At 40.9% G+C, this 16833-nt stretch overlaps 2 protein-coding genes across 5 annotated transcripts; one reads left to right on the top strand and one right to left on the bottom strand.

Annotated features, from left to right (window-relative positions):
* Positions 1-183: 183 nt before the first annotated feature.
* On the bottom strand, positions 184-1661 carry mycbp (MYC binding protein). Its single transcript, XM_056415129.1, has 5 exons — positions 1381-1661; positions 1013-1085; positions 828-876; positions 458-587; positions 184-373 (listed from the first exon to the last, which is right to left on the bottom strand). The coding sequence occupies exons 1-5, from the start codon at positions 1594-1596 to the stop codon at positions 329-331; spliced, it is 513 nt and encodes a 170-aa protein (XP_056271104.1). The 5' UTR covers positions 1597-1661; the 3' UTR covers positions 184-328.
* A 94-nt stretch (positions 1662-1755) lies between these two features.
* Positions 1756-16319, top strand: si:ch1073-513e17.1 (sialin). Of its 4 annotated transcripts, none has more exons than XM_056415103.1 (12): positions 1756-1973; positions 4047-4122; positions 4367-4522; positions 5316-5533; positions 6361-6594; positions 6893-7067; positions 8734-8852; positions 10540-10701; positions 11585-11717; positions 13085-13232; positions 13705-13787; positions 14990-16319. In XM_056415103.1, exons 3-12 carry the CDS (start codon positions 4438-4440, stop codon positions 15124-15126), a joined length of 1494 nt encoding a protein of 497 aa, XP_056271078.1. In that variant the 5' UTR covers positions 1756-1973; positions 4047-4122; positions 4367-4437; the 3' UTR covers positions 15127-16319. The 4 variants fall into 4 exon arrangements, with proteins under 4 accessions (XP_056271078.1, XP_056271070.1, XP_056271092.1 ...); XM_056415095.1 differs by having other exon boundaries at positions 13697-13787; XM_056415117.1 differs by lacking the exons at positions 1756-1973; positions 4047-4122 and adding an exon at positions 5094-5168 and having other exon boundaries at positions 4504-4522; positions 13697-13787.
* Positions 16320-16833: the final 514 nt, after the last annotated feature.

Raw genomic sequence — 16833 nt, 5'->3', positions numbered from 1 at the left:
TTGGGGCAAGGATGTCTATGTGTACAGATTGTAAAGCACTCCGAGACAAATTTGTAATTTGTGAAATTGGGCTATACAAATAAACTGAATTGAATTGAATTAGTATTTTGTATGTATTTATTTCTGATGTGAGTAGAATCCTGTGATTGAAAACCGAGGAACAATTGTACATTTCGGACATCGAGAGGTTGAAAAAACATTTTTATTTATGACAGGAAAAGTGCTTGAAACAACAATAAAAATAGTGATTTTGTATTCACTGTACATCCCTTATATAAATATTGTTTTGATGTTTTAACCCAGACAGCAACGACAAAACCCCTCCGTTCTATTCTGCTGACCCCTCCTCAGTTGATGGTTCGTACTGCAGCAGCTGGGAGATGATATTAAGGCAGAGGTCAGGTTAGAGGTCACAGCTCTGGTTATCTGTAAATGTTAACTTCTAACAGCACCTCACCCTGTTTCTGAGCTCTTTGTTCTCCCCCACGAGAAGGTTGCATTTCTGCTGCAGGTCAACCATCTCCATGCGAAGAGCCTCAGCATCCGCTGGCTCTGGACCAGCGCCGCCGAGATGGACCTTTATGAAACTGCCGGGGGTTAAGGTCAACGTGCGGATCTCTACTTTGTCATGCACATACATATTTCATCTTCACCAAGACAGATGGGTCAAGCTTGGTAATGAGCAACAACAGTGACAGTGATCTAGCACAGGAATTTAAAAGTTTCCTCCGGGGATCCCTGCAGACGTTCATCTTGACAGTCGCACAGCATCACGTGTGTAACCCCCTGAAGAGATCCATCACGCTGCCCACGTGACGAAAGGATACTCCAGGGCATTGTCGGGCTTGTCGGTCTCTTCGTAAAGTGCCACTAAAACTGAAAGTGGAGAAACGAAACGGTCAAGAAGAAGAGGCGCAAGCAGAGATATCAGTGTAACCCACGCGCATGCGTGGTGGGTTCAACACCTTGCATGATGTGCACAATTAGTGTGACATGTTTCTTGTGCACATACCGCTCGTTATACTGTCAAGGACTCCCGATTGTTCGAGATATCTTCTAAATTGTTCTCGCTTCGAGTCTGAGGCCTGAAACACGAGACACATATTTGACTTCACGCTCTCACATCACGTTAAGTTAACACAACTAAGCTAGAAAAACCCGTCTGGTTGGTTTAATCTCCACGGATATGAATAACCGGTTGATAACGACACGCCTGTTAAAGCGTGTCACTGCCCTTAATGGCTTAATGTTAGCTTCCTCACCGCATTGTTATGATGCTAGCTAGTTAGCAAGCTAGCACACACCAGCACTAGCTAGCGTATAACATTTAGCGAGTACATATAACGAACAGCTGCAGAAAGTAGGTCACCAAATACTCACTCTGTAATGTGCCATGGGTGCGACGACGGTTGTATAACGTACAGATGCGTGACAACGTGCTGGCTTGTGGTGGAGATTTAGTGACGTTTGTCTGTCGGTTCTATGGTTTGTTTCAACATACAGGAGGTGGACAGGTTGCCATAACAACGCGAAAAAACGGTTGCCGGAAATGAAATGTATTAGCTTAAATTTGACAAACAGCCTAGTTAAAGACATACATGATGCTGAACAGCCTTGAAAATAAGTTTAGAAATGTTTATTATTATTATTATTTATTTTTAGTCGAACCAAACCGCTGTAGTTTGAGCCACAGGGGGGGCGGGCCAGCCGTTGGTCACGTGCTCGGATGTCACATCCAGAGAGTCGATTTACAAAACATCAGCACCGTCTTAACCGGGTAATTTAAGCAGGCGGAGCCGGTCCGGTCCGTTAAAGAGCTGCGGTCCCGCAGAGCTCTGCTCATGTGACACAACACCGGCAGAGATGAAGATACATGGGTAACACAGTGATATGCTACGTTGCTTGTTTCATTCACTTGCACCGTCATGAATTCTTAACGTCACGTGTCTTTCGTTTTAAAACTACTTCACAAGGTAAGATGTATTCCGAATTCGTCCAAATATTCTTAAAAGTTGTCGTTAAACGTGAATAGAGCGGTTATAGCGCGTGAATGAAGAAGCTAGGCGGTGTCACAGGTTCAGGTTCTGAGTGTTGTGCTCACGATCATGGAGCACGGCCGGGTTATGTTATGTTATGCACAGGGCACTTCAGTTAAACTAGCTTAAACATGGTACAATAATAATGTTATGCCTTAAAGACAGCACACGTTGTAGTTATGTCATTTAGCTACACATAAGACATTTCGCATTACATTACTGTATCATTTAGATGAAGCTTTTATCCAAAGCGACTTCAAATAAATAAATTCAACCTTGAGGACAAACTCATCACAACAAGAATCAAGAAAGTAACGTCTCTTCAAGAAAGCCAAACTTTAAGTATAGTCGGAAAAGATGTGTTTTTAGTTTGCGGCATTATAATTTCCACTTTGTGAATGTACAGTAAATGAAATTTGACATTATTTAGCCACATTGGTCAATGTTGTGGAGTTGTTTAGTGGAGTGAGGCGTTGGTTGACCTACCAGTCCCCCACCTGTCTCTGTGTCTTGCCATTATTGTCCACTTTTGCTTGGAAATAACAACCTAATAACATTACTTTGGCAACTTGTGTTTATTGCTCTACTTTATCTCAATTATAACAATCTTATTCCAGTTAATTGACTGTATGTATAGTAATATGATGCAGGTTTAAGCCCTGATTTATTTAGATGTTTTGACAATGGGAATTAAAAATGCAACTTGGAAACGTAAAAGGTTTCCATTGTAATAAACCTTTTTATCCTCAGTTCCCCCCGGACAAGGAGGCAGAAAAGAGACATTTTCCTGTTATAATGCTTTCATTGTTTGAGAAAAAAGTAAATGAAATTAGCTGGTTTTTTTGAGGATCTCATGATAGGCTCGCATATACACACACACTCACTTTCAGTCGACGTCACATGGGAACGATAAAACACATATGATGTGTTATACAGACAAATCTGCCACGGAGGGCAATTTATGTAAGGGCATGTAAAGAATCTGTAAAAACATAAAAAAAGAACATCTGTGTCATCAGAATAATAATGTTTATTTGTGTCAGATCGTTAAAAATGACATTTGCAAAGTACTTTAAAATACACAGAAAATGCAACAATACCGACAAAATCCAGAAATATTAAAGGGAAACATAAAGAGGAATTTGAGAAGAAGAAAAAAGTAAAATAAAGGAGAGAACAATATGAGGAGGAAAAGCATTTTTAGAAGCTTTTTGTCTTTCTACAAGTTGATAGTCAGAAAATGAATCTTTAACTATAGTTTGAGTTCTCACTATTTCCCAACATCTTACAGAGCAAATGGTTAAATGTTTCATTGAGGAAACAATCATTAGATGAATCCACATCAATGTCCTGAAAGTACAGTCACTCAGCCGCTGTACGCAGCATAATTAGGTAAAGTTAGGATCAAAGTTTTGAGTCGTCGATGTTCCTCGGGCGATATGTATTGACCTGAAATGTGACGCTCATTGAGATTGCCTGGACAGACGAAGGGACGATCAAAGGATCACGTGACTGTTTATTGACGGGATGACCTCAGGCCTTGGCTGAAAACTATATCTGCTGCTGTCGTGACAAGTTCTCGGCCTTTTGAAACCCACAAAACAGGATTGAGACGCTGCAGACGAGTGGATTGGGCTCAGTTCCTAAAAAAAAAATGTTCTGCTCCAAGCAACATCATGAGGCGGCACACTTTCTGCCAGTCAAAGCTAAACAGCAGCAAGTGTGAGAAGTGAAACTTTAAACAGCGACTCAGCAGTTATATCGATTCCCTCTATCGACAAATCCACTCTAGATGATGTAATAGCACTTAATGTAAAGAGTTATTACTCTGATCAATTATATGAAGCTGAAACAAACGATTATTTCCATTATTGATGAATCATTTTGTCTATTAAATGTCAGAAAATAGTGAAAATATTCCTGATGATTTCCCACAGTTGAAGATGGCGCAGTATACATATATGTTGTTGTTGTTGTTGTTGTGTGATCTTTTTTATTTCTTGTTCACAGATTTCCGCTGAGCTTCATCATCCTCATCATCATCATTGCTCCACCTTGCTCTGCATTCGATCCATTCTGCGCTTCAGTAAGTTTGCAGCCTTGGTGAAACTTTTCCGACATCGCGTCTGTGTGTGTGTGTGTGTGTGTGTGTTTGTGTGTACAAGTGTTATCAGGCATTCTCTCAGAACCTGCTGATGTGCCGTGGCGACTATCTTTAATCTCCACCCGTCTGCGTCATGTGTTGCTCTAACATTCTCCCCGTTCATCATCGTTTGTATTTTTCCACGTCTCTTGATAAATACCTTTTTTCTTCTTCTTCCGTCCGGCAGGTATTTCAGGGACACCATGGCTCAGTGACATCATCAATCCGACTTAATAATTCCCTGGTGAGCCGAGCGCCATGCCGCAACCAAACGGCCTCTCCATCAACTCGGCCCCTCTGGACGAGAGCGAGGACGTTGAACCCCTCATCCAGAGCGATGCAGGTGTGTGTGTGTGTGTGTGTGTGTGTGGTATCTTTGTCGCGGGGAAACGTGTTTTGATTAATATTTGGGGGTTTGCAAACGCGGCGAAACTCTCAAGAAAAGTTCAAACTTCTTTCAATAGTATTTGTCTTTAAAACTGCAACTAACAGTTATTTCCAGAGTTCATATTAATTATTTCCCAGATCCCAAGATGATGTCATGAAATACCTCGTCAGGTCCAACCAGCAGTCCAAAACCTACAAATATTCAACTTAGCCTGTAAATATGCAAGACATTTTTGGGGTGATTTTATTTTACATTAAATAATAATCAGATATATTTTCGGTGAATCGTTGCAGCTGTGTTTATATTTGTATTTAACACTTCTGGTGCAAACAAAGACATTAATCAATCTTTTAAAATAATTTTCTGAACACGCACAACATGCATTTCTCTGCTTGTGTCGCTGCACTTTCTCCACATGTCGATGCATGTCTGTGTTTTGCGTAAAAGCACAACATGTTATTCCCTTTATTATGTTAATTATTATACAAGCACCTCTGGTTATATATTTTCTTTCCTGTTATGTGAGTTCTTAAAGAGGCAGCTGGCCATCAAATGCCTTCAGTAGACTGGATGATGCTGCAGAAATAAAGACAAAGAGGCAGTGAGCTGACCCTTCACTGCCTAATATGATTATTTATTTTATTAATATGATTGTTTGTCTCATTGAGATTACGGTACATGTTCCAAAAGAGGAACACGTGGATGTGTTCCACCGTGACGAGACCCTCCTTGTTTTCCTTGTGCACAGTCCCCCCCCAGTGCTGCTCGGCTCGCCTCAACCTGGCCTTCCTGATGTTCTCGGGGTTCGCCGTGGTCTACGGTCTCCGTGTGAACCTCAGCGTTGCCATGGTAGCCATGGTGAACAGTACCGACCCCGAGCCGTCCCAGAACCGCTCCGTGATCTACGCCTGTCCGTTGCCAGCCGGGTCGGACAACACCAGTGACCCTTTCCCTCAACATCAGGGGGTAACAAACAGTTCATACATTTACTTTCCTTACACTTGATTCTTATACATTTTATAACATGTGTTTAGTTTTAAAAGATAAGAGACACCGGGGACTTTAAACTAAAATACTGATACTTTTTATAGATAAAAGGGGCTTTGCCTGATATTTGAAAGTGGATCTTAATTCTTTCCTCTTTGACCCTTTTAGATTATATTATTATAAAAACACATTGTACACGACCTATATTCCCTTTTCCAGGTGGTGAAAACATGTGGAATTATAATAATAATGGATAATAATGCGTTAAATTGATCTTGCGCTTTTCAAAGTACTCAAAGACACTTTACATCACATAATTAAAACATCCCAGAAGCTATACAATAGAAATAACTAAAATTCCAATAAAACAATAGATAAGAACAATAAGAACGAAGAGCACACAATCCCACATTAAAAGTGATTGATTAAGTTGATAGTCAGAAAATGTATCCATAACTATATTTTTAGTTCTCACTATTTACCAAATGATTAAATGCTTAATTGAGGAAACAATCATTTAAATTATTATTTCTAACTCCTTTTCAAAGGCTTCGGATGAGAAGCTTAAAATAATGACATGAGATACCCGTAACTCATGCTTTCAGAAAGTTTAATGATGAGTTTCACAGAATAGGCTCTAGCCAGCCCAAACACAAGATGATTTTATTGAATATAGTATATGATATTCAAACCTGCAGCAACTATAAGTGCAGTATTATTTCCATTACTAACTCACCAGACCTCACATCAGATGTAAATGTGTGGGCGGCCTGAATGCCAACAACCCTCCCGTCCTCTTGTCCTAGATCCCCCAGTACCCGTGGGACTCGGAGACTCAGGGCTGGATGCTGGGGGCCTTTTTCTTCGGCTACCTGTGCACGCAGATCCCGGGTGGCTACCTGTCGGACCACTACGGGGGGAGTGTCTTCCTGGGTCTGGGAGTGCTGGGCACCGCTGCCCTCACGCTGCTCACCCCTCTGGCCGCCAAGATGGGCTCTTACTGGCTGTTTGCACTGCGAGCGTTGGAAGGCTTTGTGGAGGTAGGAGTGTGTTGAGTTGTGTGTGTGTGTGTGTGTGTGTATGTGGGAGGGGAGGGTTCTGTCTCAGTTACAAAGGAATTTAACAGCAATAATAGAACAAGGGACATTTATTTGTTGATCCATCTGTGTGATTGACTCTGATTGAGGCCGCTCCGGATTAGTTTCCGTGTCACTGCTTTTACACAGTATCAATTCAATGTTCAGAGATGTTTCTGAAGATTCATCTGCCAGTTATCGTCTTGAGTCTTCGATTAATCGTCTGGCTAATAAACTGCTGCCCGCCCCTCCGTCTCTCCAGGGCGTGACGTTCCCCGCCATGATGTCCATGTGGGCTCGGTGGGCTCCTCCTCTGGAGCGCTCTCGCCTGATGACCCTGTCGGGGGCCGGGGGCAACTTCGGGGCCTTCGTGACTCTGCCGCTCACCGGCTACCTCTGCCAGACATTGGGCTGGCCCGCTGTCTTCTACCTCTGCGGTGAGGGAATATAAATGATGAATATGAAAGACGTTGATGTGATTAAATGATACTTGGTGCTTTATTCCACACGGGGGAGTCAGTTACGGTGATTTGTAGAATACTACGGCGACACAAAAGCAGCGGTGGAAGAACTTCTGATCTAAGTAGTAAAACCACAGTGTAGAAATGTTCTGTTATAAATAATCGTCCTGCATTCAGAATCCTACTGAAGTAAAAGTATTGAAATCAGAATGAACTTAAAGTTACAAAAGTCATTTCAATACTTTTGTACTTTTACTACTTAAGATTTTTAATTGTTACTTTTTTAAAAGGGCCCCTGGTAGAAGCCTCCATGTTATTTGACTGGATAATATTTACCTTCGCATTGAAAATGCGGAAGGTTATGTTTTGATCGCCGTGTATTTATTTATTTATTTATTTATTTTTTATGCGTGTTCCTCGCATAACACAAAAAGTATTGAACCGAATCGCATGCAATTTGGTTGGATGATTGGTTATTATCCGGGGACCATTTGATTAGATGTTGGGATTGATCGGGTCAAAGGTCAAGGTCAAGGTCATGAACAGGTCAAAATCTTCTTTTTACCACAGCGCTGTCAATTTTTATCCAATTGGCATGCAACTAATGCCAAAATGTTCATAATTCAATGCCCAATCATGTGATATGCGAAGGTATGCGCTCTACCGAGTGCCCGTTCTAGTTGTTGATGCATTCACAGGCGTCTCTAATGTTGGAGCTGGTTCTAACTACTTGATGTACTCGCGTGGGAATGTCCCCATCAGAAGTCTGATCTCAACAAGTTATACCTAAACCGTTTCCGGGGACCAAATTTAAAACTACTTTTGTTTTTGAGAATTTAGATTTGAGAACTTTCTTTAGATAAAGTGTGTGAAAATTGCGAGTGCGGCGTACGTGACAAAATGATCAAGTTCGATTTAGGACCACTGTGGTTCGTCAAAGTTTGTGAAATCTCACCTGGAGATTCGACGTAATTGCGGATGGCTGAGTTGCAGGCAGATGCTGTCAGACTCTCACACACACACGCGTGCACACACACACTCTCTGTGACTCACAGTGCAGATGACAGAACATGTAGACAGTTGCTTGTTTCAGGTTTCATTCAAGACGTCAATTATAAACAAACACAGACAGTCAAAGTTAAAGAACTTCCACTTTATTTTGTATTTTAAAAGATTTCACTATGCCAATATTCTAAAAAATACATTTTATTTGTATAGCGTAAACAATAGAAGCAACAAGAAATATGAAAATAGTGAGAGACAAAGTAAAATAACTTTCATCCCAAGCTAAATGCACATTTAAATCCAGAGTTCCAGAGGGAGGGGGCAGACAGATCCACGTTCTCCTCTGAGTTGTAGCGCACTAGAAGTATAACGGAGCAGATGTAAAGCATCTCAAGATTAAAGAGTAAATGTACTTGGTACTTTCCACCACGAAACAATGTGAGGTATTTATCTCACTTTGCGACCTGAAGTTAGAGCGTTACATCTCTTTGTGTCATGATCGTGATAATATCACTTTTCCTCGGATTGGTTTTATAAATGTGCACGAGGAGCGGTTTGATTGAGACGCCTGAACACGAGCATCTCTGCTCTCGTTGTTCACCACCATGTCTTATAACTCCCTCTCTCTCTCTCCCAGGGGGGGCTGGGTGTCTGTGGGCGGTCTTCTGGTTTGCGTTTGTGGCCGACGACCCTCGCACGCACCGTCGAATCAGCAAAGAGGAGAGAGATTACATCATCAACTCCATCGGGGCTCAGGTGAACACTTTTTATTGACTTTTTTTCGACTTTTTATTCCTACCACGTGATTAGAAATGACTAAAGACGTAATAGTTTGAAAAATGAGGACCTGGAAGAACGAGGTGCTCTGCTTTACTGCAGCTTCCTCTTTGTTGTTACCACATGAAACTCTTTCAATGTTGGATAGGAATGAACCAGTTAGTTTGAGCCTGATGACCAGGCTCCATCCAGCTGTGTGTGAGACGGGAGTTTTGGATTAATTATAATGTATTGGGAAATTCTCCAGCTGTGAGCTTGAACTGAGGGTTCCCTCTGTCCCTCTCTGACTTCCTGTTTCCCTGACTGCTCTGTCCCTCTCTGACTTCCTGAGCATGTGACTGCTCTGTCTGTTTTGTCAGCGTGTGCTGCAATAAGACGTTTACAAAGTGTCTCTGGTGAATATGGATGTTTCATATGAGGCATCAGAGGTGATTTGTTTATGTTTTCATTTCATCACGATCATGTGACATTCACACACCGTAGACACAGCTACAGGGAGACATTCAGGAGCTTGCTCAAGGGCACATCGACTAGGGCGGGGATTGAACCGCCAACCCCCGGGTTGACCCACAGTCGCTCTATATTTGTAACTTCATCTGTGCGCCTCATTTTGTTCACTCACCAATGACCAAACGCACCATATTTTTGACTTCATGTCAAGAAAAGCAAAAGGTAAATTAGAATCCGTCATTTCCACCAAAAATATGGCTTTAAAATTATTTTGATGATTTAATTGTTATTTCTTTTCTTCTGTTTTATGTTCATTTCACCTTTAAACCCGTGAAATAAACTCTGCACGTGAGAAGCCTGAGACCAAACCGCCTTCTCCTTCTTCTTCTTCTTCTTCTCATCCTCCTTCTTCTTCTCCTTCTTCTCCTTTCCTTCACATTCACCTTCTTCTTCACCTTCTCCTCCTTCTTCTTCTCCTCCTCCTCCTTCTTCTCCTTTCCTTCACATTCTCCTTCTTCTTCTTCTCATCCTCCTCATTCTTCTTCTTCTTCTCCTCCTCCTTTCCTTCACCTTCTTCTTCTTCTTCTCCTCCTCCTCATTCTTCTTCTTCTCCTCCTCCTCCTTCTTCTTCTTTCCTTCACCTTCTCCTTCTCCTTCTTCTTCTCCTCCTCCTCATTCTTCTTCTTCTCCTCCTCCTCCTTCTTCTTCTTTCCTTCACCTTCTCCTTCTTCTTCTCATCCTCCTCCTCCTTCTTCTCCTCCTCCTTCTTTTCTCTTTTCCTTCACCTTCTCCTTCTCCTTTCCTTCACCTTCTCCTTCTTCTTCTCATCCTCCTTCTTCTTCTTCTCCTTTCCTTCTCCTTCTTCTTCTCCTTTCCTTCTTCTCCTTCTCCTCCTTCTTCTTCTCCTTCTTCTTCTCCTCCTCCTTCTTCTCCTTTCCTTCACCTTCTCCTTCTTCTCCTCCTTCTTCTTCTTCTCCTTCTTCTCCTTTCCTTCACCTTCACCTTCTTCTTCTTCTTCGTGTCCCCTCTCTAGCTGTTTATATATTTGGTAGAATGTTATAGACTCAAGATGAATCTGACAGAAAGACAAACAGACTTCTGCTCCTCCATCACGGATCCAAAGAGGATCACTGAGGCTTTCCCTCCGTCCTCTCTGCTGCTGGGGGCCAGAGAGGTGAGCGTAGCGTGTTCTCACGGTCGTGTCTTTGATCTGCAGGGCACCGGTCACGGCTGGTCCGTCCCCGTGCTGCCCATGCTGCTGTCGGTCCCCCTGTGGGCCATCATCGTCACCCAGATGTGCTCCAACTGGTCCTACTACACCATGCTCACCTCCCTGCCCACGTACATGAACGACATCATGCACTTCGACATCAAATCCGTGAGCTTTACATTCATGTGTTCCTCTGTTTCGCCTCAAAGCTCGCAATCTATAAAGGTGCGCTCAGATCTCTGCCAGGTGTGTGTGCTACGACTCCAGCTGTACTGTGTGACGTAATGAAACACACTTCCTTTAAACTCCATAACAAGCCGTGTGTTAAGGTCTGAACCTGCTCTTTGAAATAATGTCCACATCCACTTCAGCTTTAGAGCTTTACCTTTGGACAGAGGCTAGTCTTTATGCTAAGCTAAGCTAACCAGCCGCTGGCTTTAGCCTCGCAGTTACCATAGCGACATCAAAATCTGCTTTATTGGCCATGTACACATACATGTCATTTGTCTCCGGTTATACGTATACGCTCTCATCGTACATACGTGTAATTTACAAATATATAGATAAATAATATAAATATAAAGAAGACATTGAAGACAACACAATAGCAACGTGTAATTTACAAATATATAAATAAATAATATAAAGAAGACATTGAAGACAACAGAATAGCAACGTGTAATTTACAAATGTATAAATAAATAATATAAATATAAAGAAGACATTGAAGACAACAAAATAGCAACGTGTAATTTACAAATATATAAATAAATAATATAAAGAAGACATTGAAGACAACAGAATAGCAACGTGTAATTTACAAATGTATAAATAAATTACATAAATATAAAGAAGACATTGAACACAACAGAATAGCAATATGTAATTTACAATATAAAAACAAGAACAACAGCAGTGACACTGAATTGTGGAAGTAAGTGCAGAGAGAAAGTGGTGATAGAGCGATGAGGTGGAGGGAAATGAGAGAATCGGCCTCCTCAACTCTCCGCTTCATGTTTGTGATGATGTTCTCCGTAACATCTCCGCTCAGAACGGGTTCCTCTCCGCTCTGCCGTACCTCGGCGCCTGGCTGTTCTCCACGCTGTCGGGCGTCGCGGCCGACGGCCTCATCGAGAGGAAGGTGTTCAGCATCACCGTCGTACGCAAGCTCTTCACACTCGTAGGTAAGAGAAACTCCCCCACGCAGAGGCCGCCTGGTATCGAGGAGCAACATGTTCTCAAGAGACAACGTTTGAAGGGACATTGTGACGGTGAAGCAGGGCATGGAGTCTAGTGGGAGCTTCTACGCACGTTGGAGCGACTGCCGTTAATAATACATTTTGACATTCTTTTTAGACACCTAGTCTTTTTATTCAAGTTGTTTTGGAGTCTATTAGATGTGTCTAATGGCTCATAATATTTAATGCATCTTGGAATAATCAGACAGACTTTTGGCAGAACAACGGGGATGATACGGGATAACTTTTCAGTATATATTAAAATGTATAAGTTCATGTTTAAATGCGGTGTGTGTTTACTGTAGGAGTATTGTTCCATGTGTGTAAGAAGTGGACGTAGTCCCCCATCCGTGAAGCCTCATCCTGCAATTCGGCCGGTCTTGTTTTTCTCTGCAACCAGAAGTGACACATCAAGAGTTGAACGAGACGTTTGTAGGCGACCAAAATGTTACAATTAACTTGAAGATAAAGTGAACACACACACGAGGAAAGGGTTTAAGTTGTAAGACGAACACACAGACAACTCCCAGAATGGACAACGCTGTGGCGGCGACCTGTCAATCACAAAGTAGCCCCGCCCCCACCTGCTTTTTTTAACTCTAAATGGGAGAAAACATTACTAAATTATGACATCATGCTGTATAGAGGAAGACTTGAAACTAGAGACTGAGACATAAACTCATGTTTACAATGTTTACTGAGAGAGAATGCAGCTTTAATACATGAAGCATAGACTTCTATACAACCAGAGGCTTCGCCCCCTGGTGGCCAGGAGAGAGAATGCAGCTTTAATACATGAAGCATCGACTTCTATACAACCAGAGGTGTCGCTCCCTGGTGGCCAGGAGAGAGAATGCAGCTCTAACACATGAAGCATAGACTTCTATACAACCAGAGGAGCCCCCTGGTGGTCAGGAGAGAGAATGTATGTTCAAGGCTATTCAGCATTGGCTTTTCTTCATAGACCGCCTCCTTTTACATAAGTCAAGTTTTCCACCACTAAATAATCAGCATTACTACATTCACTGAAGGAAATTACATGTTTACTTGTCCTCCACAAAGACGATCCAAATACCAAAACAAACAAACCGACGTGGCAGCGGTGTGGTGGAGAGATGCTGCCCTCGCCTGGTTGAGATCCAGTCATGAAAAGATGACAAGTATCAGATGTGCAGTCAGCGAACAGAGCGGCGTACGTTTTATTCACAGTGACGGTTGGCTGCAGACAGAAAGAGAACCAGTAACACCAGTGATGGTTTCTCAACGTGTGCTGGTTTCCCTCTCCTCCTTCCCCATCCACGTCTTCTCTGCAGGCCTGCTGGCCGCCGCAGCTTTCCTCGTGGCCGTGGCGTACGCCGGCTGCAGCCACGTCCTCACCGTCACCTTCCTCACCCTCTCCATGACCATCGGAGGGACCACCGCCTCCGGAGTCTACATGAACCAGATCGACATCGCCCCACGGTGGGTGTCACCATGTAGGAATAGTGACGATCAGCCGACCGCTGCGTGCCTTACCTGTGTAAACACCATTTGGTTTATTTTAAATCTTAGGAATGTCTTTTGTTTATAATACCTCACAGGGTTCGTACGGTCATGGAAAACCTGGAAAAATCATGGAATTTCAAAATGGTTATTACCAGGCCTGGAAAAGTCCTTGAAAAAAATATATATTTTCAAAAAGTCATGGACATTTATTATATTCATATGTTCATTTTAGCAGTTTGATTAAAAAAAGTAAGTATTTGTATAAATAGTTATTCTTTTGATCAAACTATTGTCTCTCATTCAATTGTGTCATTAAGGTATATACTTGTGTATACACGGAGATTTCACAAAATGTTTGGTCACGTACATTTGGTTTAAAGTCCTGGACATCCATCAACATGTATGACCCCTGACCTCAGAGCACCTCCTCTCTTCTGCAGGTACGCAGGACTCCTTCTGGGAATCACCAACACATTCGGGACCATCCCTGGAATCTTGGCACCCATCGCTACCGGATACTTTACGGAGGATGTAAGTCTCATGAAAATGCATCTCTGTAAAAAGTGCATGATTGGGTCACAAGAAATATGTGAGGCTCGAGGCCTTTAAGGGACGACTGTTGGCCGAAGCATTAAACGGCTGATCCTTAATATTATATATTTAAAAAACAACAACAAAAAGATATGTTTTCATTTACATTGAATTAAAGCATATATATATATATATATACATATATATACATATACATATATGTATATATATATACATATATATACATATACACATATATACATATATATACATATATACACACATATATATACATGTATATATACACACATATATATATATACATATATATACACACATATATATATATACACACATATATACACATATACAGGACTGTCTCAGAAAATTAGAATATTGTGATAAAGTTCTTTATTTTCTGTAATGCAATTTAAACTACAAAATGTCATGCATTCTGGATTCATTACAAATCAACTGAAATATTGCAAGCCTTTTATTCTTTTAATATTGCTGATTATTTTTTACAGCTTAAGAAAACTCTAAAATCCTATCTCATAAAATTTTAATATTTCCTCAGACCAAGTAAAAAAAGATTTATAACAGCTGAGTGTTTGTCAAGGCTCAGGAAACCCTTGCAGGTGTTTCGAGTTAATTAGACAATTCAAGTGATTTGTTTAATACCCTACTAGTATACTTTTTCATGATATTCTAATATTTAGAGATAGGATATTTGAGTTTTCTTAAGCTGTAAGCCATAATCAGCAATATTAAAAGAATAAAAGGCTTGCAATATTTCAGTTGATTTGTAATGAATCCAGAATGCATGACATTTTTGTTTTTTGAATTGCATTACAGAAAATAAAGAACTTCATCACAATATTCTAATTTTCTGAGACAGTCCTGTATATACACACATATATAGATACATACACACATATATACACACATATATACATACATATATACACACATATATATATACACACATATATATATATATATACACACATATATATACACACATATATATACATGTGTATATATATATATTATATACACATGTATATATATGTGTGTATATATATGTTTATATATATACACACATATATCTACATATATATACACACACATATATATACATAATGTATATACACACATATATATACATATAGTAACGCCCTCCCCTCTCCTCCCGTTGTCAGCGCACCATGGCGGGCTGGAGGAAGGTGTTCTGGTTGGCAGCCGGGCTCAACGTCGCCGGGGCGCTCGTCTACACAGTGTTCGGCAGCGGGAAGATCCAGCCGTGGGCCGGCGCCCTGGACGACGGCGCGGAGGCTGAGCAAGACCGGAGCGGGTCCATCTCCACGTGAATCCAGAATATCTGTCACTAACAGAAGTGGCCGACGCAGGACAGCTTCTATCCACAGTTGGGACGGAGATTAATACCTCTTTAAATGTATGAACACGAGAGGAAACATCGACGCGGTATTCACAGGGGTCCAATATAAAGCGTGTGAGAGGTGTACGGACATCATTATCAGTGGAGAACAGATTTTATATTAGGGGACCGGGAACGTTTGAGCAGGAATAATCTGAATGTTTGGGATTCTTATTAGGTTTTTTAATCTATAACATCCTGGTGGAGAGTTTGTGAGCATTTGAATTTATTTGAGTAACTTTTCCAGCAAAGAGATGCTCATTATAGTAGTTTGTCATATTTTTCCAGGAGAAAAAGAACAAAAGCCTGCTGGATATTCAATCAGGAAAATGTGAATAGTTTATTGTTGTCGAAGCTCACAGCAGCCTTGTTTTAGATCCAGCTGTTAAGACAAATACTTACATCACAACCACTTATTCTTGCATTTTACATATGACTATATGGACTATGCGGCACCTCAGATTGAATGTGAACAAATCAATTTGTTTACTTGTGTTGAATGTTTATTGTTTTTTTCCCGAGCTGTAAACGGGAGCGATTATATTCCATAAGTCTTTTAAAGTTTTATTCACCTTTCAGCCGCCTTGTTCACAGCGGCGTCTCTTTCCTGACCCGCAGACTAGCGGGAACCAAAGAAGCACTTTCATCATAAAATACAAAAAGAGCCTTATATGTGATAACGGTACCAATATTTTTGCTAAATATTCTTTCTCGGAGATTTTTTTAATCTTTAGAAATACTTGTTTCTTTAGTCTAATCCAGAAAAGAACCAAAGCACCTTCTCTTGCCAAGATTGTGATATGTTGTTGTTAAAGTGCCATGAACCGAGACTTAAATCTCACAGTTACAACGATAACGGTTGTTTTTATAAACACACGACTCAACCGGTCTTTCTCTCACGCCTTCTGTAAACTGCAATTGTAAATATATATACGTTTTTAAACAGATGCAATAATGTGTTCACCTTCTCTGGGCTTTGGAAATGTGTGAGGTTTTACAAAATATATGAAATGTGTCTTAATTTATATTTTTTAGTGGGAAGAATCACGTCTGTCTTACTGAGCAAAAATAAACATATGTGGGATATGAATGGATATGGAGCCTCTGTGTTTGAACATAATTATTCAACTGACAGATAATAATAAAAATAATCACCACTCAAATTATTTTAGGCTGCTCCTGGATAAGTAATGTTTCTTTTCGGCCACTAAATGGCACATAAACTAAATACTAGCAACTGGGCTGTCAACATGTACATTAAACCTTTTGAATAACAGGTATTATTCAAAATAGTTGGTACTTTATACTACCTGTGTATACTTCCAGTGGTGGAATAAGTATTAACATCCTCCACTTGAGCAAAAGTAGTAATACCACAATTTAAAAAAAACAAATTACAAGCTAAACTACTTTTTTCAGAAAGTTACTTTAGTAATAAAATATGACCAAGAAAGTGGACTTACAGTATACAAGTGGACGACTAGGGGTCGGTGGTTAGCAGGTACGTCTTTCAATCAGAGGGTCGGTGGTTCAATCCCGGCTCTGCTGGCCTAGTCGATTTTTTTTTTTTATACAGTTGGGTGGTTTAATGTACTGTATAACAATGCA

This window comes from Pseudoliparis swirei, chromosome 1 (genome assembly GCF_029220125.1).
Source record: "Pseudoliparis swirei isolate HS2019 ecotype Mariana Trench chromosome 1, NWPU_hadal_v1, whole genome shotgun sequence".
Lineage (NCBI taxonomy): Eukaryota > Metazoa > Chordata > Actinopteri > Perciformes > Liparidae > Pseudoliparis > Pseudoliparis swirei.
This window is presented reverse-complemented; position numbering and strand designations above follow the sequence as displayed.

Excerpts from the sequence above, each read along its gene's own strand:
- si:ch1073-513e17.1 (XM_056415095.1), top strand. The coding sequence starts at position 4,438 with ATGCCGCAACCAAACGGCCTCTCCATCAACTCGGCCCCTCTGGACGAG. Across the intron at positions 11,718-13,084 it reads CAAGCTCTTCACACTCGTAG|GCCTGCTGGCCGCCGCAGCT; the intron begins GTAAGAGAAACT and ends TCTTCTCTGCAG. Across the intron at positions 13,788-14,989 it reads CCGGATACTTTACGGAGGAT|CGCACCATGGCGGGCTGGAG; the intron begins GTAAGTCTCATG and ends TCCCGTTGTCAG.
- mycbp (XM_056415129.1), bottom strand. The coding sequence starts at position 1,596 with ATGTCTTTAACTAGGCTGTTTGTCAAATTTAAGCTAATACATTTCATT. Across the intron at positions 877-1,012 it reads CCTTGACAGTATAACGAGCG|TTTTAGTGGCACTTTACGAA; the intron begins GTATGTGCACAA and ends CTCCACTTTCAG. Across the intron at positions 374-457 it reads ACAAAGAGCTCAGAAACAGG|CTGCTGCAGTACGAACCATC; the intron begins GTGAGGTGCTGT and ends ATCATCTCCCAG.